Source organism: Equus quagga, chromosome 12, assembly GCF_021613505.1.
Source record: "Equus quagga isolate Etosha38 chromosome 12, UCLA_HA_Equagga_1.0, whole genome shotgun sequence".
NCBI classification, from domain to species: domain Eukaryota; kingdom Metazoa; phylum Chordata; class Mammalia; order Perissodactyla; family Equidae; genus Equus; species Equus quagga.
Window position 1 is genome coordinate 12,316,546 of NC_060278.1, and position 23,640 is coordinate 12,340,185.

The 23,640-nt window shown below is 43.0% G+C and overlaps 1 protein-coding gene across 1 annotated transcript in view; it reads left to right on the forward strand.

Moving 5' to 3' along the window:
• PIP4K2A (phosphatidylinositol-5-phosphate 4-kinase type 2 alpha) overlaps positions 1 to 23,640 on the forward strand; it is a 164,742-nt gene that overhangs the window by 118,640 nt on the left and 22,462 nt on the right. The window contains exons 5-6 of the mRNA XM_046679480.1: positions 10,650 to 10,796; positions 15,858 to 15,896. Coding sequence (XP_046535436.1) covers positions 10,650 to 10,796; positions 15,858 to 15,896 — 186 coding nt within the window. The remainder of the gene's footprint in view (positions 1 to 10,649; positions 10,797 to 15,857; positions 15,897 to 23,640) is intronic.

Here is a 23,640-nt window from a genome sequence, read left to right on the forward strand (position 1 = left end):
CAGGATTCGAACCAACGAAACACTGGGCCGCCTGCAGCGGAGCGCGCAAACTTAACCACTCGGCCACGGTGCCAGCCCCGCGTTCAGAATTTTTTGACTTTGCGGAAGTCACAGTTTGAGATGCTTTCTCTGGGGTAGTTACTGTAACCTAACATGCAGATGTGATGTAACATCAGTATTACATGAAGTACATTGGGGATCAAAATAAGCCTGTTGACATGCTTCAGGGCTTTCTTAGTACTAAAGAGCTCCTTTCTTTTCAACTACACAAAATAGTGATTTTCTTGGTGTTCTTTATCCAGAGATGTCTCATTTGACCAACATCTGTGTTTTTCTTTCTTTTTAGAAATATTATTTTAAATACAATTTAAAGGGTCTTTCTGATTGAGAATCACCATTATCAATACAATTTATTTAAAGGACACTAAGTCGGAAGTCAGGAGACACAGATTCTAGCTTGTTATGAGCTGGTTCCTCTGAACCTCACTTTCCCCATCTGCATCTCCTTCATTCATTCATCTCTTGATGTATGTCCTCTTGGTCTAATTCCAGAAAGGATGTAAGGTGGTCTTCAAAGTCTGAAATACGAGATAGAATAAATGGAAGAAAAGGGAGGCGTGGATGATGACACAAAATGGAGCCTGGAATGAGCCTAAAACGTCCTGTCCTGGTGACGGGCATGCTGGCTACGTGGAGGGCCACTTGTTCGACCCCAGTGTCCTAGTAGCCAAACTGGAAAGGGAAACATTTTTTTTTTTGAGGAAGATTAACCCTGAGCTAACATCTGCTGGCAATCCTCCTCTTTTTGCTGAGGAGGACTGACCCTGAGCTAACATCCGTGCCCATCTTCCTCCACTTTTTATATGTGGGACACCTGCCACTGCATGGCTTGCCAAGCGATGCCATGTCTGAATCCGGGATGCGAACCAGTGAACCCTGGGTCGCCGAAGCATAACGTGCGCACTTAAGCACTGTTCCACCAGGCTGGCCCCTGGAAAAGGAAACTTGAATAAGCCAGTTACACAGCTCCTTGCCTGAAAAGCCAAATGAGCCAGCTGTTAAGGAGGAATGTTACTGTTATTGGTGCTAAGATCAGACGGGGTGCCTCTCTGGCCTGCTCCACAGAGAGGACATGTGACAGATAAACATCATCCTTGCAGCCAGCCATGTAACACCCAAGAATCTCATAGAACTTTGAAAGAAAATCATGACTATGGGCTGCTGAAACCACACTAACATATCATTTGCGTTGAGTCAATGCAGTTGCGCCCAGGGAGGCTGCCCGGCGCCCCGGCTCCCCGGCTCCCCTGTGCTCCGCCAGTCTGGTTTCTACCAGGCGGGTTTTGAATGTTCTGCAGGCTTCTCTTCTCATAGGGCTGCTTTCAAACAAGGTGTTGATGAGTGTTACACAGCGGTGTGCTCAGCCTTGTGCATCCTCGGGTGTAGCTATTCCATGCGATCAGACGCAGGCCTCGCCGTCTGTAATCAGGAGTGGTCCTTCCCAGCTTTGTCATCCTCTGTTGCAGTCAGTGATGCTCAGAGGCATTGAGGTGGATATTAGACCTTTTCTTCCTATTTTCAATAGGCCTGATTACTTTTAGGATTTATTTCTTGTCTTATAAGTTTTCTGTCTCCTGCTTTGGTGGTGGCTGTCAGTTTTGCTCTTTGTTGCTTTGGCCTTCTGATTTCCTGTGCTTCTGAACTGCCCTGTCTGCACAGGTAATCAGTCTTGTTCCAATGGCGTATCAAAGGATGGGACAGGCCCTCAGGGCGTCTCTTATGGAGTCAACTGGTTGGACTTTCTGGCAGCTTTGGTTACCCGATGGCCCTTTGACTTCTCTGTTTCCTTCTCTTTCATTGTTTTTTGTTTTAATGAAATATATCCAGCTGCAGGTATATTCTGGAAGGTTAAAATTACCACAGTCCCAGCCTCTGGGGAAGTGGCACATTGCTAGATATTTGAATAAATTCTCCCTGTGGTTAGTTTTCTGAGAGCCAACCCCACCCGCGGTGCGGTGTGGGAGGTGGTTCCTAGCATGGATGCTGGAGCTGGCTGAGGCCTTCAAATCTCAGTGCCCCTGACCAGCTGTGTGACCTTGGGCAGGCTACCTAACCTCTCTACACCTGCTTCTCCATCTATAAAAGTTGGATGCTGGTCCCTCCTTCATTCGATGTTGTGCTAATTAAGTGAACTGACATTTATAATCTGCTCAGAATGGTGTCGGGCTATGATAAGTGCTGTATAAATGATTGAATAAGATCATTAAATACTGTTCTACTCCGTTTCCTGCCTCCCAGTGTTGAAATCGTGAACTCTTTCAATCCACTAGGGGGCCTGGTTTCTGGGTGCGTGGCACTGACGCAGAATTAGGAAGATTCGAACCGTAAGGGGTTAGATTTTTGTCCCAAGCCCCAGCATCTTGCCTTAGTCTGTATGTGCTACCCAAATCCTACCCTTATTTCCATTCTGTACCAAAAAAGGACGACATCATCTCTCAGACCAACAGAAAATTCATATGAAGCAGAGCAAACGTTTATAAGTCTCTTTTCCTTTATTTGGTTTTTCTCTTTCTTATAGTTGGGAAAGCAACTTAATGTTTTGGTGTAAATACCCTTTTCTTCAAATTTCTGCTAGGCTAGAACAAACTCAGGTCTTATAAATGATGGTTATCAACTGATTAGCTAGACAATGTCAGAAGAGCATTCACAAAGGAAAAAATGAGCAAGACACTACATAAATTTCTTATTTCTCCTCAGTTGACTGATTTTTTTCCCACTGACCTGAATTCCTTGGGTGTGTGGGTATCATGTAGCTTCAGGCTTAATTAAAATTAAGAGTCAACATCAGTAAAATTTTAGAAGTTTCAGGAGTGAGAACAAGTTACAATGTAGATGATGAAGAAATGCCTTAAGAAAGTGACATTAAGAATATGTTTGAGGTATTTGAAATACAGGGTTTAAATTTATTTGTTCTTTTATTTCAAAGTGCCTGAATTCATAAATCAATAAAATTGATAAAGTAACTTAAAAATCCTTTCTTATCCTTTGTATTTGGGAGACGATGAGTTAATTTTAGCTGAATCTAGAAGTTATGGCTAAAATTCTGAACTCCTTATTGAATAAGCTAGCTGGTACCTCAAATTTCAGTAAACGATTTTAGGGTGAACACTTGACTTTTTTGGACCCTCCTTGGAGTACACCTTTTTATCCTCCCATGAGGGACTGTGGTGTTGGCATTATCATTTGAAGAATGAGCCACGAATAGAGGAAGACTTGAGAAAATAGGCACCATAAAAGCCAAAAATTAAAATTAAAAAATCGGGAGTGTGGGGGGCCAGCCCTGTGGCTGAGTTGTTAAAGTTCCATGCGCTCTGCTTCAGTGGCCCGGGTTTGCAGGTTTTGATCCCAGGCGCAGACCTACTCCACTCATCAGCCATGCTGTGGAGACATACCACATACAAAGTAGAAGAAGACTGGCACAGATGTTAGCTCAGGGCTAATCCTCCTCAAGCAAAAAAAAAAAAAAATTGGGAGTGTGGTGCTGAAAGAGGAAAAAATTACACCGTCCATCAGTGCTTCTCAAACTTTGATTATAGACAGAACACCCAAGCATCCTGTGAAAACGCAGATTCTGACTCGGTAGATCTGGGGTGCATGTGAGATGCTGCATTTCTCTCACGCTCCCAGGTGATGCTGATGAAGTCCTGTAAGAAGCAGGGCAGTCCCTGTGTTCTAGAACAGGAGAAACATTTGGCTTTTTTGTTCCCTATCTGGAGGAGAGGTCAGCTGAAATTTGACAAGTACGTTCAAGTTTTAAGTCTCTAAGTACCATAGGACTGTGTGACTACAGGTGAGGTCCCCACAGGGACTCTCTGCTGTCAGAAGCTGGAGACACATTTCTTGCTTTTCTCTTAGAAATGTCAGGAAGGTGTTTGCCATCTCCAGGGTCCACTTTGCAGACAGGGAGTCACCGCTTGCTAAGGGCACCTTTGGAGCCCTCTGTCCCAGCGTCCTTGTCATTTGTTCCCCAGGTTTCCAGGGGGGTCCCCAGCCGCCTCACCAGCACGCATTTTCTGCTACAGTTTTTCTCCAGTTTCTGGAAATTCTGTCGTCCTTTTGTCAGTATACCTCGCCTGTGTCCTCCGATCTCTCCTTCTCTATATAGCTTCTCCAACAGCTATATATTTGACGTTCTGTTTCTGGCCTCCATGTCACTTAACTTTTCTTTGCCGTTTTCCTTCTCCAAACATCTCTGCTCGATTCTGCGTCATTTCCTCATTAGTCGCAGTCCTGATTCTCTCTTCAACTATTCTAATCTGTTGTCTCACCTATTCAATGATTTTTTATTTTATTAATCATATTTTTCCTTCTAGAAGATCCATTTTTAAAAACCTGCCAATTCATTCCTCAGAGTTTCTTGTTATGTGCTCATCTCTGAAATCGCATCCTTTATTTCTTTAAGCATTTTTGCATTAAAGTTTTGTGTTTAAATTCTACTTCCAGTAGCCCTAAGCTCTACAGTTCCTGGCCGGAGCTTGTTGCCTCTTGTGTCTGCTGACTCGCAGCGGAGTGACTTGTACAAGCAGAAGCCCATGCACAGTTTGGGCTCAAGACTTGATTAGAGACCAAAGCCTATGTAGGGAAGAGGAAAGAAGTAGCATTGGACAGAGGGAGAAGTCGAACTGCCAACCAGGCCCACCAGGCCACAGCCAACCTGGTGGGGCACACTGGAGTCCTTGCCCGGAAGCTCCCGTGTTGGGCCAAAGGGACAGAAAGGCAGACCCAGAAGGAGGTCCCCACTGAAGGCTGTGGACCGCACGCCACAGCTGGGCGGCAGAGCCTCTCAAAGGTTATCACCCCGTTCTGCATATTCATTGTAGTCAATGAGTAAACGCCACATGTACTTATGATAGAGTATGTTTTACAGAGTCATTTCATCTTTGATGACACTGTTACTTCTGGGTCTTTATTATAGTGTAACAAACAGGATTAGGGACATCAGTGTTTGCATTCGGGTATATCTTTGTTATCTCAGTACTAAGAATGTTTATAAACAGTCCAGAGGAGTGTTTGTTCCTTTTAAATCTGGTTTTATTAAGTTTAAGAAAAGCAGTAAAGTTTTGTATTTACATTAGCTTCAATGTAGTCACCCTTACATTCTTTTTTGACTTCAAAACTATTCGAAACCAAAATAAATTATATTAGCTGACACTTGTAGACCATTCTCCCAAAACATCAAGTCAAGGAACGTTTGAATTATTTATTTATTTGGTCAGTGTACAACAAAGCAGTCCTTAATTTCAGGCTGGCTGACTTTCTTCCTCTCTCTCTCTCTTTCTTTCTTTTATGTCGAGTATGTTGTTGGAATGATCTGTAAACATAGCCAGAGGCACAAATAAGGATCACAGATAATTTAACCTTTCAAAAACATTAACTGAAACAAGACTTTACACTGCAGTATTAATTTGGTGCTATATTAAATTGTCACTTCAAGCCTCTAAAAAAAAGGGAGAAACATGATAATAACAGCAATTTCCAAAAGCCAACGCCCAGGTTCACACCATCCTGTGGAGATATAAATATTTATCTGTTGCGGTGCATCACTTAGAGTCCTCTCGGCTGAAACCTTCAGTCAGCTGTGAATCTGTTAATGGCATTTCATTTTGCATGAGAAAAGCAACAAATTGGGGATTCATAATACTTGTTATTCTTGTTGAGCGTCTGACAGCAAAGCAAACTGAGGTCTTGTGGCTGTTGGATTTCATAAGTTTTTAAAATTCTGATCTCACCACATCAGTTTATCATTGCATTACCGTTCTAACAAGCCCACGATTATAGAGGAAAAAGCTCTAAGGGAGACTTATGAAGAGGGAACATTTGGTTTTGCTGATGACACCATGGAATCATTGACAAGTAGCTTTTTGAAAAAAAGACAGAAAAGTAAAATCTGGGGGCCGGCCCGGTGGAGCAGCAGTTAAGTTCGCGTGCTCTACTTCAGGGCCCGGGGTTCGCTGGTTCTGATCCCGGGTGCAGACCATTGGACCGCTTGTCAAGCCACGCTGTGGCAGGCGTCCCACATATAAAGTAGAGGAAGATGGGCACGGATGTTAGCTCAGGGCTAATCTTCCTCAACAAAAAGAGGACGATTGGTGGTGGTTGTTAACTCAGGGCTAATCTTCCTTAAAAAAAAAAAAAAGGTAAAATCTCTTAGTGTTGGAAACACAGGGTACAGACAAAACATTGTGAGCAAATATAAGCTTCTGAGAACATGCTTGAGAAAAACAGAAGCTGCTGCATGATAAATAGCAGAGCGAGGTGACATGAGGTGTCCAGCTATGAAAATGCAAAAGTGCAAAATACTTAATAAAAGCAGCATTTTAAAATGCAAACGTAGATGATGCAGTGAGTTTAACACTGAGAATCTGGACACTGACCCTAAGAATAACTGTGACTGAATCGCTCTGTATAGTAAGCATAATGAGAATTGATGGTTACCAAGTTCACTTTTTAAAAACTTGGGAGTCAATAGTCAGTGCCTATTCAGATGAACGCTGAGTGTCGTCCTGAGCTGCCACGCCAGGTGCCAGACAGAGCTTCTGTGTTGATGTGAGGGAAGAGCGTGGCTGCAGGTGACGGAGGGAAGTCAGCAGACTCGTCTGACTTCTAGAAGGGAATCTCCCAGGCTGCCCCAGGGCACTGCAGCTGTTGAGTCTGTAAACAGAGACATTAACATGGCAGACAGGGAACACCAGTGTTGATTCCGTCCTTCTCGCGGGCGCGCGGGCGCGTAGATAGCCTGGTAGCCACATCAAGGCAGTGGTTGAAAGTGAAAGAAATCTTGGTCCCTTTCTTAAAGAGTGACCCTCGGGATTAAATTGATATTTCTCCATTCCTGCAATCTAGAAATTAAACATGTAGAAGGGAGGAAGCAGAGATTGCTTAGATTGCCTTACGATCAAATCAACAATGTTAAAAAGAAATTAACAGATGCTGAGGATGTTTTCAAAAAAGGAAGGTGCTTATGCCAAATAATTGATTATTAAAGAAAGACATGCTGTTGTAGTGCCCCCAATACATCTTCTCTTATTTTTGAAGCATTTATTTACGTTATTTTGTTAATTTGTCGATGATGTTTAAGTTCTTGAAGGAAGAATGCTCAGAGTTCTGATCCTAAAATCAAGACATGTGAGAAATGTAATTTTTTAGTGTTTCTTTTATATTTACAAAAGTATTTGCTCACTTTATAAACAAATACGTACACACATACAAAAATATGTGTATGCACCCGTATTCATTTTCGGGAAGTCTTTATTCTATGGAGAGTATTTCTCAGAGGGCATTTTAGGAACATATCAGGTGCTCTTGGAAGTTTCCCTCCCTTACCCTTTCCTTCTGTCCTTATCCACCCGTTGCCCCAGGGCCTTGGTTTCTTCTTGCTCCTGCTGGAGTCACCAGCAGTCCCTTCTTTCCCATGTCCCTGATCTTCATGGTCTTCGCAAAACCCTATGTGCTAAGTGCTATTGTTACCCCCTTCTCCAAATGCAGAGACACAGAGAGGTTGAGTAATTCCCCCAAGGTCACACAGCTAGTGAATGTGGAGCTGGACTAAGAGGGCTCCCAGCGGCGTGATGTGGCTGAGTCGTGTTGAAAGCCCAGCCAGAGCTGTGGCCATCTCCCTGGTCGTGGGATTACCTCTAGCAGTATGTGCGGGTCGGAGTCCTTGTAGATGTGCCCACTGGTGTTAGAGTCTGTGCACAGCGTTCCCCAGGTCAGCTGGGGAAGAATTGAAAGGATTAGCATTCAGGCCTCTTTGTGTCACCTCCTACCTGCAGTGACACATATGCTACAGTACAGAGGTCCCTCACCCCTGGTGTTCAGAGACCCAGTGAAATGTTCCTCTACTAAAATGAAACAGTGTATTCTTTTCCCAGTGTTCCCACCTAGAAATTCAATGAATGGGTAGAATTTTCTTTTCTGCAAACTTTTGACACTTGAATGCTTTCTAAACCTTTGTCACCAACTGCTGCTTGTCAGTACTGGAATCTAATGTGAGAGATTTTAATAGGTTTGTGGATTTGTACATATTTCTATACTCAGGGTTTTGTTTTGTTTTGGTGAGGAAGATTGGCCCTGAGCTAACATCTGTGCCAATCTTTCTCTTTTTGCTTGAGGAAGATTGGCCCTGAGCTAACATCTGTGCCAATCTTTCTCTATTTTGTATGTGGGACACTGCCACAGCATGGCTTGACGAGCGGTGTGTAGGTCCACACGTGGGTTCTGAACCTACAAACCCTGGGCTGCCAAAGCAGAGTGCACGAACTTAACCACTACGTCACCGGGCCAGCCCCAAATACTCAGGAGTTTTCTGTTTATTCAATCTCTGTTTTTCAAGATGTTCATCCAAGAGCCTCCGAGTTGAGCCGTGCCTTTGAGGACGCGTGCGTGTAGAAACTTGCTGATGAAGGAGACTTGATTTGTTATATTTTTTCTATGTAATAATTTATTTAATCTTAAAGATAGAGGAATGTAGAATGTTATCTGTATGGGTATTTTTCCTTGGGGAAAAAAAAGCTTGTCAGCCATTTCCTGTGTAGTATTTAGAAAGTTTCTTTAACATGTTCATCAACGTGAATAATGATTAGTATCCAGTCTGTTCCATGGTACCCTGTGGCCTCTACACAGGCTTTCATCAAAGAGACTTCTTTTACTGGCAGGACTTTGAAAAGATAGGCCACGATGAGAATCATCTGAGCAGACCAGCTCAAAGCGGAGTTGAATGGCCAAACTGAAACTGGTGTGTCCCCCCCAGGGCAGGGGGCACGTCCTGTGAGCCACCAAAATACTTGGAGAGCCTCCCTCAGCATAGACACCAGAACACGTCTGAGAGTTGGTTTGCAGCACAAAGCAGATAGGTGTAGCAGTAACGTTTCTTATCAGAGTTTTGAATGAAAATAATTATTATTACTGTCATCTGCAGTAGGAGGAAGAGTATAGTACAGTACACAGATATTGTATAATTCTGATGTCTTTTATTGTAATCCTCACAATAACCTTCATAGTACAAACTATGGTGCTCATTTTCCAGAAAATGGAAGTAAAATGATGAGTGATTTAGTAAGTTGCCCAAGATCCCACAGCTGGTAAATCGAGGCACCGGGATATATACACACATCTTTCTGGCTCACAAACCTACGTTCTGTCTACTGTGCTTACGCAGTGTAGACTCCCGTAGCCTCTGTGTTTTTAAGGCCCACCCAACCATCTTTCTTCAGAGGTGAGGGACAATAACACTTTTTATTTCTTTAGATCAGTTGTGAGACATTTTATTTTTAACCAAGGACTTTTTACCACCTGTTTTCCATTAGCAAAACTCAAGTTAATTTACTATTTTTCAAAAGGAGAGAAATAGAAAATGTTTCACTGATCTGACCTCAAATTAAGAACAAGTTGAGGTGAAACTCTACTCAGAAAATATACCAAATTCAAATATGTAGCTTAAGTATGGTCAGTATGATAAAAAAAAAAAAAGGGCAGAAGTGTCCTTAAAATCTGCCAAAATTCTGGGTGGCAAAAATGAAACTCATACAGATGCTTTTCATCTTTTTTTTAGTGATAAAAGCTAAAGGCTTTTTAACTCCTAAGATGGACAAATATTATGAGAGTTGTTTATTGACGGTGTTTACCACTAAAGATTTTGAAAGTGCATTCTAATTACTTTCTTATTTTTATAAAGTGCTCATTGTAAAACAGAAAAATTCAAACAGTATAATTTTTAAAAAAAGGAAGAAGGCAAAGTTCCCCCAAATTCCACCATTACCATTTGGTCACCATTCTTCCAGGCACCTCTCTTTTGTAAATATGCATAATGCATACAATTTTTACAATTTTGGATTCATACTGTTCATGCTGTTCCATAGCTTAGACATTTCACACACATATCGTGGACATAAAAGAGGTTTTTTGAAATCTTCTTTCTCCCTCATTGGAAAGAAAGGAAAATCTAACTTTGCTTTGTAAAGTGCAGGGGGACCCATTTTATAAAGATAGGTTTTTAAGGAGAAGTGTCTCCATCTTGTGGCCTTTTAGAGTATGGTCTTTAAAGACCTATAGACTCATGTTGCATTTTTGCAACGCTAATTGGCAGTGGAGTCAAAGCTGGGACTTGTCTAGTGGACTTGATGAAATCCAGCATGGGGCCAGAGAATCCCATCTGTCTGGCGAGGAGCGAGCCCTCCGTGGTAGGGCACCTGCCCTTCAGCCGTTTTTCTGGTGGGCATCTTGGCTCAAGACATCCCTGTCTCAGTGAGAAATAGAAAAGCTAGAACTAGAGTTCAACCCTTGCGGCTTCTAACACTGGGCTCTCTCCACAATTAATTGTATCCCAGTTTTGACTTTACAAATTAGTTGAGAAGCTTACGAAAAAATATCTCTTTGGAGATAAAGGTGAATTTTCTTATCTGTGTATATATGGTCAATGCGGATGCTTGTTAGATAATACAAACATGGTCATTTTCTGCAAAAAGGACCTTAATGGTTCGAGAGTTTCGCTTTATATGAACACCAGAGGCAGAAGAGTTATATTTTGCATGTGAATGAGCACCTTTTGGTTGGATAACATTGTTTTTCCTCTTTCTTTCTCTCTTATGCAGTACATAGTGGAATGTCACGGGATCACCCTCCTCCCCCAGTTCTTGGGCATGTACCGGCTTAATGTTGATGGAGTTGAAATCTATGTGATTGTTACAAGAAATGTGTTCAGCCACCGTTTGTCTGTATATAGGAAATACGATTTAAAGGTGAGAGTGATTTTGTTAATTTGTATTAAATAATTAAGCTTGTTCATCCACATTGTAAATACTGTGATTGTGCTGAATGCTCAGGAGGTGCCCAGAGCTTAAAGCCACCAGGCAACTAGCCGCACACTCCTTCGTGTGTAAGCAAGGATTACTTGCTGGTTTTACTAGAACACCCTTGAACGTTTCACAGATATCATGTCTGATTTATTCAACGAGTATTTATTAAACAGCAACTGCATACCAAGCACTGTTTTAGGTGCTGGGAATAGTGTGATAAGCAAAACAGACCAAACCTAGGCTCAAGGAGCTGACACTCTGGTGGGAAAAGACAGACAATAAGTAACAGTGGTAAGTGAGTCCTATAGCATATTAGGAAGTGATAAGTGCCATGGATAGAAGTGAAGGAGGGAAAGGATGGGGAGGGATACCGTTTCAAAGAAGGTGTCAGGTAAGGTTTCACTGGAAAGATGGCACTGAAGCAGACCTGAAGGAGGTGAGGGAATGAGCTGAGAGAAGAACATTTCTAGAAGAGGGAACAGGCCCTGAGACAGGCTGTTTCAATGGCGTTGAGTAAGAAGCATTCCACTGGAAATTGTGAGAGTGTAATGAAATGGTCAGCCTTCTAGGATCCCTGACTTAGATGGAGAATGTCCGAGTTAGGAGTTGGCACGCTATGACCTGCCTGCATGACAAATCCAGCTTGGCCATATTCGTAAATAAAGTTTTATTGGAATACGGCCATGACCTTATTTCTGTGTTGCATATGCTGCCTTCATGTTATAATGGCAGAGTTGAGTAGTTACTACAGAGACCCTTGTGGACCACAAGGCTTAAAACGTTTATCCTCTTGACTGTTTTCAGAAAAGTTTGCCAACCACTTTGGTCTTCATCAGTGGATCACAAATTTTTTGATCTGACTCCTTCACACTCTTAAAAGAAGACCCCCAAAAGCTTTTGCTTATCTAGGTTGTGTCTACTGATATTTACAATGTTAGAAATTAACATGAGAAATTTTTAAATACTTATTTTAATTTAAAATAATAAAATTATTATATATTACTATTATGTTAGCATACTTTTATGAAAAATAGAGTATCTTCCAAATGAAAAAATTTAGTGACAGGTGACAATGTTTTGCATTTTGCTGATCTCTTTAATGTCTGACTTAAAATGAGATAGTTGGAATATCCTGTCTGGTTCTGCTGTCAGTCGGTTGCAATTGTTATTTGATTGAAGTGTATGGAGAAAATCAGACCTTACACAAATATATAGTTAGAAAAGGAGAGGAGGATGTTTTAACTTTTTCAGAAATTTGTGGATATTCTTAGATATTATACCAAAACCTGACAACTGGTAATTCCTCAAAGCTTAGTTTCCATGCAGCATCATTAAAATCTGCTAGTCTCTTTGCATGCATTTGCCTGAATGCATCATGCTTTGGTCATTTGGAACAGATGGGTTCACTGAGTTATGTGCTCTTCCAAATAACTGACACATTTCTTTATATAGTCATTCCCACATAACGACATTTTCGTCAATGATGGACTCACATGTATGATGGTAGTTCCATAAGATTAGCACCATACAGGCTAGATGTGCAGTAGGCTATACCATCTAGGTCAATACACTCTGTGATGTTCATACGACGACGGAATCGCTTAATGACGCATTTCTCAGTCAGAACGTATTCCCCATCATCTAGCGACGCATGAGTGTACTGTATCAAGAAGTCACATTAATATCATCACCAGTCTTATCAGAAAAGTCTCTGAGTATTGAGAAGCTGTCAAGCTCAAGGTGATGGATACAAGTTTTTTAAAATTCTAATTTTCACTCGAAAGCTCAAATTTTACCATTGGCAACAAGTCCTGTCAGTTGTTTTGTCTGAAGTGACAGCACGCAGCCCCCTGCACATAGCCAAGCCCAGCAGCTTTCTTCATCTTTGAGCAAATATTTTCCAAATGCCCAGATCTGAATAAACATAGATTGCCAGTTATTCTTGCAAGTAAAAATGTTATTTCATAAAAAAGCAGCTAGTTTAGCTCATAACTCAAACCATCACAAAAATGACTGTTCTTTAGCCATTCCTTTTTTATAAACAGAAGTGTGTTGTGCATAATTCCATACAGAATATTGACACGATGTGTACTCCAGGGTCAAGATTTAATAATTTCATTGCTTCATCAAGGACATTCATATACATATATTTCATATATATATGACAGTAGTAGTATCATTTGGTGCCCTGCTGGATTTGTGGTAAGCTGCCAACAGTTTTACCCATCATTGCTTTTGCGGTAGCCATGCGAATATCAAGACAGTGAAAAAGGCAAATGATGTGTCATCATTACTATAAAGATAAGTTTCACTTTGCAGACCCCTGAAAGGGTCTTAGGACCCCAGGGTGCTAAATCACGCTTTGAGAAAAGCTAGTCTAAGGAAAGGAAAATGGTCTAGGCTCATCTCCTACCCTCTGGAGTTCAGATAAACCGTATAAGCTTCCCAAATACAGCTGTGCTCTATCTGCCTCCGAGTCGTAGCCATTTTGTTCCCTGGTGGAAATCCCCGCCCCCGTATGTACCTCTTTTCCAGCACCATCTCTCTCACAAAGCCTCTGCAGTGTTACTCAGTGTCCTCTGCTGAGGATCACAGGACTCTGGTCCCTGGTCTGACTCCCCCATGTAAGAAGCCAGAGCAACCTCAACTCTGAAGCCACATGTCCTGGTTTTCTTACTAGTTAGGAGTCTGTGAGTTGCCGAACCTAGTGAGTTTCTTCATCTGTAAAACACGGATAATTTTACCTGCCTTTGTTGGGTCATTGTGAGGGTTAAACGAGATATGTAGACGTCATGTCCAGCCTAATGCATAGCATATGGGAACTGGTCAATGAAATGTGGTTGTCTCATCCATTCTACTAGTGAGGAAGTGACTTAAAGGCACATTTTTTGTCTTACTCTCTTGTTTACCCCCCTGAAATGCCTAAGATAGTGCCTAGTTCAAGTAGGCATCTGGTAAACATATCTTGATGTAAGTTATACTTACAGACTGGTCACTATACTTTGAATTTGCCTTGAACTTCATAATTTCATCTCCCTTTTTAGCTGGTAGAATAAATAAATTCTGTTCTTGCCAGAACTTTCCATTGTGATGGAACCTGGACATCTGGCATCATTTCATGGCTCAAACTCTTGGCCTTGACTTACTAATCTTACTTTCCTATTTTTGTTTTAATTTTTTATTCTGAGTTAATTTGAACTTTGATGAGTTTTTTCCAGGCTAATGATCTGCATTCACATAGAGATGAAGCTTCACTGAGAATCAGAAGCAGGGTAAATTATACTGGAGGAGGGAAAACACACACACAGATCAAAAACTTGGTTAAAGATACAAAGAGGAATAAATGTTTTCTTCCTCTGGTAGGATAGGCAGTGCTCAAGTATTACAAATGTCCCCAGTTTGGTGTTTCGTTTTTTTTTAATTTGGGAACATTCCTCATTAGAAATCAGTGTGTAAAGGAAAATATTTTTGGCCTGTATTCAAGAATTCCTAAAGGGAGGAACAGGCCATTGCAAGTGATAGTTGTGTGCTGTGGTTGTGGAACGGGCCACAGGTCTTCCTTCATGAACAATTCACATCATCCGTGTTTATTTGGTGGGTCATCTTTGTGCTCCTCCAACACGTCCCCAAGAAACTGAACATTTTCCCGGGGCTGGCAGCAGTGCCTCTCGGATCCACCAGAGCTGGGAATACTGAGCGCCAGGGGGATGGAGAATTGACCCGAGGGAGACCCTGGCCTGGTCTTGGCTCTCTTCCCCAATACGAGCAGACACCTTAGTCGAGTCACCTCATCTATGAATTACAGGTTCCACACATCCTAATCAATGCCTGAACTGCTTGAATGGAAGACGGTCATAGAGTAAAATTTTGATTTAAGAATGGCCATCCTAGAAGCTACTTTGACCTTTCTCCGTCACATGCAAGTTCTGTTAATGATCGGTATCCAGGGCAATAAATGTCTGTTTAAGACGGGTCAGGTAGACGAATCTCTGTGCTGACTTAGTCGTGGTTTGGGTGTCCAGTGCTGGAGGGGAAGGGAGAGCAGTAAATTGGTCTGTGATCCTTCTCCAACCATTATTCAGCAAACGCCAAGCATTGCTGTGCGAGACACCGCGATGGTCACTGAGGAGCACAAAGAATAAATAGTCATTGTTGTATTGACATAGTTAGGAATTCACTGGCCTTTGTTTTTCAGCATTTCTTTTGCATTAAAATCTTCCCCAAACAAAGGAAGGTTTCTCTTCTTGAACTCCACCCAAAGGCCGCCTGTCGGAGGCGGACTCGGGTCTCCTCAGACAACCCCAGAGCTCTGAGGCAGGGTTTCGAAAACCAGTGCAGTAGAGTAGAAGCCGCCGAGATCAAGAACTGTGTTTTCTTCCACTCTGTGCTCAGCCTAGGGCCTGGCACAGGGGAGGCAAGTGAACATGTGTGTTTGAAGGGATCTCCACAGCGAAGCACCCCAGGTCTTACTCATAGTAAGTGAGGAAGATATGGTCCTCACTAGCCCAGAACAGGAGAGAGAGGCCATCAAAGGGCTAGGACATGCCCCCATCTGGAGGACCTAATGTGGGAAAAGAGGCATTTAATACCCCAGCGGTCTCTGCGGCCAGCTGACCGCCCACTTCACACTCGAAGACCCTAAGACCAACCGTTTCTGGCAATTGAGTCAAGGAGCGTGTGGTTTTGATCCCATATTTAGTAAGTGATGGTTCAATGATTGTCAAGTTCTCTGATTTCCAGCTGGGGGACAAGAACCAGGGAAAAGACGCACAGGTGACATGACAGGGAGAGGGTGGTTGACAAGTGGACAGGACACCTGCAGAGGAGCAGCTCACGCGCGGGCGGAGGCTAGTGACTGGGGAGGGGACAGCGCTCACTCAGAATGTGGCTCCAGAGCAGAGCAGTTATTTCTGCGCTCTGCCCTGGAGTGTCTGCCTATTTTAAATGTGTGAAACCCGATGCCTGGCGTGTGCATGTTTTTATTATTTTTTCTGTGTTTTTCAGGGCTCCACAGTGGCTAGAGAAGCTAGTGACAAAGAAAAGGTAAGTCCCCTGACACATTCCTCACCGCGGTCCTGCCGGCCTGTGTGACCTCTTATTTTCATTTATTCTTTTTTTTTTTAAGGAGGTTTTTTTCCCTCCCCAAAGCCCCAGTCCATAGTTGTATATCCTGGTTGTAAGTCCCTTTAGTGCTTCTGTGTGGGACACCGCCACGGCCTGGCTTGATGAGTGGTGCCATGTCCGTGCCCAGGATCCGAACTGGCGAAACCCTGGGCCGCCAAAGCAGAGCGTGTGAACTTGACCGCTCGGCCATGGGGCCGCCCCCTCATTCATTCTTTCTTGACTTCCACCACTGGGTTCTTCCCGTTTCTCCTGCTGGCGCACCCGTGAGAAACACATTATTGGACTGAGAAGTGTTCCACCTTAGTTCTCTTCCTCGGAGTACCTGGCCCATCCCTCTTTGTCGAATAATGACATCGTTCTTAGTTTTAAGTGTGGTTGAAAGAAATTCTTCACATGCAACATGGTCTTGAAAACATCACTGCCTGTGCAGCAACTTAGGTTGCAGACAGGCAGGTACAGCTCAGCCACAGGGTCCCAGCCCTGCTGTATCGCTAACTAGCCAGGCGTGGCCTGAATACGTATTATTTCTTGCCTCTCTGAGCCCCGGTTTTCTCACCTGTAAAAGGAGGCTGCTGAGCTTCAACTTCACCTGTAAAATGCTGGCTGAGATGAGCTTCAGACTCCTTTCCAACTATAAAATGTTAAGATACGATTAGAGTGTTTTTTTGCTTAAAGAATTAGAGATGAGGAGACCACATCTTTTTATCTTTTCCTGAGTCACTGGACATTAGGTAATATTTGAACCACATTTAGTTTTTTATGCAAGATTATAAACAGATTCAACTTGAAGGATCACTTTGAATAAGTTTGGGAAGTAGCTTTGTGGATATAAACATAAATTGACCAAAACTGATGTTTGCTTGTCTGGAAGGCACCTCTGTACTCACGGTTATTCCTCCTCATCGCCTTGGGAAGTGCCTTCTTTTGACTATTTGAAAGCTAGGCTCAACGTTTTGTTTTTGTTTTTTAAATTAAATTCTTTTAGAATGATATCATTCAGTTTTGATTGGAATTTTACACAGTTGGCAATCTGCTTTTATTTATCCATTCAGAAGTGTTTGTCAGCATCTTTATGGTTACTGTCCTAGCGTGAGGGGCTGAAATAGTGAACCACACAGACACATCTAGCAGCATAGACAGACGTTAAATAGGGAATGACAGCATCATGTGATAAGTATTTTCACAGGGAGCACGTAGCGAGGGCACCTAACTCCGGCTTGGTGGGGTCAGGGTAAGACTTCCTGCAAGAGGTGTTTGGAAACCTGAAGGATAAGTAGGAGTTAGCCAGGGGAAGAGGCGAGAAAGAGCAGCATGTGCAAGGGCCCAGAGCGGGCCGTGCTTGATGCTGTAGCTGGAGGGTGAGATGAAGCCGCAGAGGTCAGCAGAACCAGTTGGAAGTGCTGTTGAAATAACCCAGATGAGATGGTGGCCTGAGTTGGGATAATGGAAGAGGATGGATCATAGAGAGATTTGGGAAGAAGAATTCACAGAACTCGGAGATTGAGTGTGGGAGGTGAATGGTTCCAGGGAGTGTGTGTGGAGGGAGGGCAGGGTTAAGGATGACTCCCAGGTTTCTGGTTTGGACACTTGGGTAGGTGTTGATTCCACTGGCTGAAAATGGGAGCAGAGTGGGAGGAGTACTTTGAATGTCAATGTGGCATCAGAACAGAGATGTCCAATAGGCAGGAGAGGCTGTAGAGAGTGTTTCAGCTGGAAAAAAGGGTGTGGAAACCTCATAGGAAGGATGCTCAGCAAAGACAGGGAAGTAGATGAGGTCACCCGGGAAGGGTGTATGGAGTAGAAGAGAAGCATGTCCAGAACCAGCCCAGAAGAACATCATCATTTAAGGAGTGGGTCAAGGAAGAGAGTCCTGCAAAGGATCTGCTGAAGAGACAGGAGATGAGCCAGGAAAGTCTGGATCATTTGGTCTAATATTTATTGAGCATCTGTTATGAGCAGGCATTTTGCCACCCATTAATGAGAAACGCCTCAGCAAACAATGTTCCTACTCTTATGAAAGTTGCATTCTAGAAGTATCCCAGAAACCAGAGGAAGAGAGCTTTCCCAGAATTGGATGCTTCTGCAAGGTCAGGGAGGATGAAGACTGAGAATTATCCATTGTACTTGTCAGCAGGGAAATCACTGGTGACCTTGTCAGTGACGATGGGTGGAGCAGAAGCCCAGACAATGGTGGGTTAAGAAGTAGGAGGAGAAAAGGACACAGTGGATTCTTCTCTGACAGTTTGTCTTTTCACTGTGCATTAGTGAATATATTTTTACACTTCCAACCTCCACATACATCCCCCTGAAGGCACCCACTTTGGCCAAAAGAAGCAGAAACGATGGAGAGTCCACTTCCATGTTGCTGTGACTAAACATTTCTTCCAGGCGCCAAAGACTCAAGTGGGTATTTAAGTTTTAGTTCCTGAGAAGCTCAGAGCTTTAGTATTATTTTCTCCTAGGAGAAAATCCCACTGTGGATATTTAAAGAGCCAACACAGACTTTTCAGCATCATAACAAGAAGCCAGCCCCCGAGTGAAAACTGTGGACGTGATCCACCACTACTCCATGTTGGTGCGTCTGTTTTTGGTTCATTCCCAAGTCCCTTGAGACTACCGCCGGTGGCCTTTTCTCCCCCCTCTGTTTATTTTGATTTCTTCAGGTTACATCACCAAGGGCTTGGTCTGCTCTGACAGTAACCAATGCCAAGAAAGACAGTTACAGCCAAAGGGGTGGTTGCTGCTGAAGCAGAATCCATCAAACAAGGACACGTATGAAGGAAAGCCACGAGTATAAGATGTCCTTGTAGCTGTCATATTTCATCAGAAGCAGACCATTCAGTTCCTTATCTTTCCCTCCATTGTTCTGCCTGTAGGACCACACACTTTCCAGAAACCAACCCATGGCAATCGCCACAGTTCCACCGCCCACCTCTCCAAAAATGTTTCGCCCTGTAGTGGTGTAGGTTTCTGTGAAAAGACATAGAATTATAGAATTTGTTTAACGGAAACCCACTTTTCTGAGGATGCTGCTAGGATGCTTCTATCCTGTATTGAATGTGTGCCTATTGTTCCTCAAAACATCTCCCTTTGGGGGTGGGCTTAGAGAAGCCAGAAATGGGAGGGACCTTGAGAGGTCAGAGTTCAGTTTCCCTTCCTGACACGTGACAGATTGAGACCCAGAAGCTTAAGTTCCCATGCTGCATCTCAGTCAGCGGCAGAGGTAAAACCTCACCCTATTCAGGGGGTTATTTTTTTTTACTGTTAATTTCGATGTATTGGGATTTAGAAAGGTAAGTATAATAGCTGGCCTTTGTTGAGTGTATTCTATATGGCAGCCACTGTTTTCAGTTTTACGTGGATTTGGCCGTGTAAGCTTTACAACCACCCTATGAGGTAGCTGCTGTGGCGGCTTCCTTTGAGTAAATGAAGTTACGTAATAGACAGGTTCAGTAACTTGTCCACGGGGCCACAATTAGGATGTGATGGGGCCAGGGTTCCAGCCGGGAGCTCACATTTCTAACTACTGTGTGGTCCTGCCTTCTAAATGTTTGGGAGTTCTCTCTCTCCTTTTTTTAAAGGACATATCATCAAAAATTTATATTAATCCCATGAATCATGAAGAGGAACAAGGAAACTTTCACTACACTGACAAAACAGTGTTCCTGTGTCTTGCACTATGTAAACAGTAAAACACTCTCCACGATTGCCCTGAGGACGGGTTCAGTGCTCTCTGCTTCTTCCTGGGCTGGGCGTGCAGGACAGCTCTTCTTCCAGAAGGAGCAGGGCCAAAGGCCACCCCACCTGGCCCTCTGCATTACAAATGCTCACTGGGAAGGGCAAGAGGAGATAGCCTGAAGATATGGAATGTAAAAGTAATGAAAATTGGTCATTGCTGGAGCTGTGCCTGCCTTGGTAATGGGGCATTATGTCTCCCTGATAGGGCAATTTGATTGTAACCTGGCAACAACTGAGGTGCCATTTACTAAACTGTAATACGTAAAAATAAGTGGAATGTATTAATGGAACTGAACTCTTAAAAACATTGGGTTTTTAAGTTCTGAAAAATTTCTTTGGGGGCCACCCGGTGGAGCAGTGTTAAGTTCACGCTCTGCTTCGGTGGCCCGGGGTTCACCAGTTCGAATGCTGGGCATGGACCTATGCACCACTTGTAAAGCCATGCTGTGGCAGGCGTCCCACATATAAAATAGGGGGAGATGGGCACAGATGTTAGCTCAGGGCCAGTCGCCCGCAGCAAAAAGAGGAGGATTGGCGGCGGATGTTAGCTCACAGCTAATCTTCCTCAAAAAAAAAAAAAAAGAAAAAAGAAAAAATTTCCTTTTTATGTCCATTTTCAGGTTTTCTTTCCATGATCAGTTAATATTTTTGACTCTTCCAAAAAACATGCTATTCTTTGTCTTTACAAATAAAACCACAAACATTATCAAAACAATCACTGTTACCTCTGGTTAGAAATATTTGCAGAAGGTTAAAAATATATACTTTCTACATTTTAGCCTTTTGTAAATGAAACCAAATGATTTGCAAGAATGTTATGTTCATTGCTATCCTTGCATAACCATATTTTCTACAAAATGATTGTCACAGTGCAAAGAACAATTTTCTCAGAGAATCTCCATTGACATGGCTTAATTAGTAATCTGAATTCTTAGTTCTTCTTTCGAGTCATTATAACTGTTTTAATTTCCCATACTTTTAACTTGTTGATGACAAGTTTTAAAACTGTCATTTCAAATATCTAGTGATATAGGTGCAGACAAGTCCCAGCCCTTCGATTTCAGCTTGACACGTAATTAGTGTGATTTGTATTAGCATGATAATGAAGCTGGAACTGAAGCGAATAAAGAAGTTCTATTCCAGCAATGATGGAATCACTTTCATGGCAACAAGTATCAGAACATGCACGTACGGATGTCTTGAATTTCTAAAAAAAAGAGCAGAACGGTGCTTTTTTTTCTTAAACCGTTGTCAAATTCTGACAGCTGCTATGACTTGTTTTAGTCTTTAATTCTTTCCTTTTTAATGGAAGGGCATCTCCCATTCATGGCTCCAGCAGTTTAGCCCCCTCTAAATGAGACAGAGAAATGCGAATCTCCCTGGTGGTCGATCTCTTCACAGCTGCGCTGCGATTCCAGTGTGACATCAAATTAGTAATTATCGCTGAGCAGACTGCTTTTTACAAATGACAGTCTTAGCATGCTGCCAGCAAGCAAGCCACTCAGCGGGGAAGCCGGGCGAGTAAAAGAAAACATAACTGGACTCACTTGATTTCCGGGGGATTGGACCTGACTCTTGAGAAAGCCCGTGTTCTTGAGAGAGAGAGTCCTGGGGATTTGCACAGATATGCATTTCGTTCATCGTCCTGCACAGTTCTCCAAACTCACGTCTGAGTTTATTAGGTAAAGTAAAGCCTGGGTAATGGAGTCGTAGGGTCACAAGAAGAAGATTCCTTTTAACATATTACCTTCTCCCTGGAACCCATTCGAGAGCAAACAGCTGCCCTGCCATTGGCATTTGTATGACTATATTGGCAATAATCATTGTTGACACTTTGATAATGGGCTACAAAAGCCGCCTTGTCAATTCTTAGGCATTGTGAATCGCGCTAGCAATTAACTGACTGTCACCGTCTCTGACATTTTACCTATTACCAACTGAAGGTTCAGGAGAATTCATCATTAATACCCTCACACTGAAAAATGCTTTCCTAAGCCAGTTTTCAGCATTTCTTTTGTGATCTTTAAATTGTAACAAATTATAATTAATTACTACCTCTCTCGGGTTCTTTGCGCTGCAGCTCAAGGCAAGGTAACTCAGATGGCAGGCTGGGAACATAAGGTACAAACGCACAGCAGTGTGTCCTTCAGTTCAAAAGCACTTCCTTTTCCGCTGTCGGCGGATGATCAGTTAAAGGGCAATCGTCAAGGTTCTTAGGCCCTAAACTCAGCTAAGGCTTGAAGCTTCTTCCGTAGAAGTTCCCTTCTCCCCAGACGGAGGGGCATCCTTTCCCTTGGCCAGCCACTGTTAGGACCACCGAGCCTGGCACCCAAAGTTAGCGCGTCTGAGTCCCAGCCGCTGCTCTGGCATCAGTGGAAGTTTGGGGTTTGGGGATAAACCGTTTGACTCTCTCCTCATTTGTAGAATTAAAAGATGTGCTGTATCATTGGTCCCCATTCTTTAGTGTTTGTAAGAGTCTCTTGTTTCCAATGATGCTTTCCTCTCCTGCAGAGCTGCAGGTTGGCAGCACACTTGACTTTAAATCCGGACTTGACAGGCACTAAAATCCTGTCTGTTCTAGGTATGGGTTAAGGTGATGGCTGTTATTAATGGGAAGAATGTTCTGAGCCATTGTATAATATCAGCAGATATCTGAGCAAGCCTTAAGACCCTATGATGTACACCCTGGGGGTTATTCTGGAAAGTGGGGTTTTTATGATTCAGTTCATTTGGAATTTGGTAAGAGTTGTGAGAAAGAACATACAATGACTCTTGTGAGCATCTCCCAGATGCCAGCATTAAAGACCTCAAGCCAGTCTGGCCTGTGGTGGGGTATAAACTCCCAGTTGCCTTACAGTCTTTTTTTTTTTTGAGGAAGATTAGCCCCGAGCTAACATCCACTGCCAATCCTCTTTTTGCTGAAGAAGATTGGCCCTGAGCTAACATCTCTACCCATCTTCCTCTATTTTATATGTGGGACGTCTGCCACAGCATGGCTTGATAAGTGGTGTGTAGGTCCGTGCCCAGGATCTGAACCAGTGAACCCCAGGCCACCACCTTGGAGTGTGCAAACTTAACCACTGCACCATCGAGCCAGCCCCTTACATGCATTTTTATTTCACTGGACTGAACTCAGCTCAGAGTACCCCACCTGGAGCAGTGCTATGAGGTGTGGGAATTTTTTGAAGCTGACAACTCTTACGCAGTTGGTTCCAGAAAGACTTGGGGTGGAGAGAAGACTTCCAAAATTTCGTCTGTGGCCTGAATTTAAGCCAAGCTGCTGCAGATGTATAATTATTAAAATAATAAAATTACGGGCTTCACTAGCTTAGTATTAAACCAGAAACAATAGGACTTAGCAGAGTACTTGGGTTTTCAGACTTCTGGAGTTTGACATTTCTTAGCTTCCCACCGCTGACATCCCTGCAGCTGACCTTCAGCTCAGATTGTAACAGACCTATTTGTAGGTCTTGCGTGCAGCTTCACTGTCACGTCACAGCCTGGGGAGGAAAGCCAAACCATCACCATCAACATCCTCACCAAGAGATGAAGGGCCGTTACACTCTGAAAAGCATGACAAGACTAGAAAAGGAATAAATTCCACTTTTTAAAGAGTAGCTTGAAAATTTTAGGAAAAAATAAATAACCAACAGCTGGGTTCCACCAGCCTTAACAGTTCTAAATTGCAAAATCAAGAGAGGGCTTATCCAGGTTTGTGCTGCTTAGTTGCAGCTCCGTTTCCCGAGTACGTTGAGGTATATTCTTTCTACATTTACACACAGGCGAACCGTCCAAAGTAACAGGACCACGTCCAGGTGCTGGTCACAACTGTACACATTCTCCTTGTGGAAATTACAGGTTATTAATGACCTGTTAGGTCATTCCCCAGCCATGAACTTGTATAAACATTCCACTTCTGTTAAAG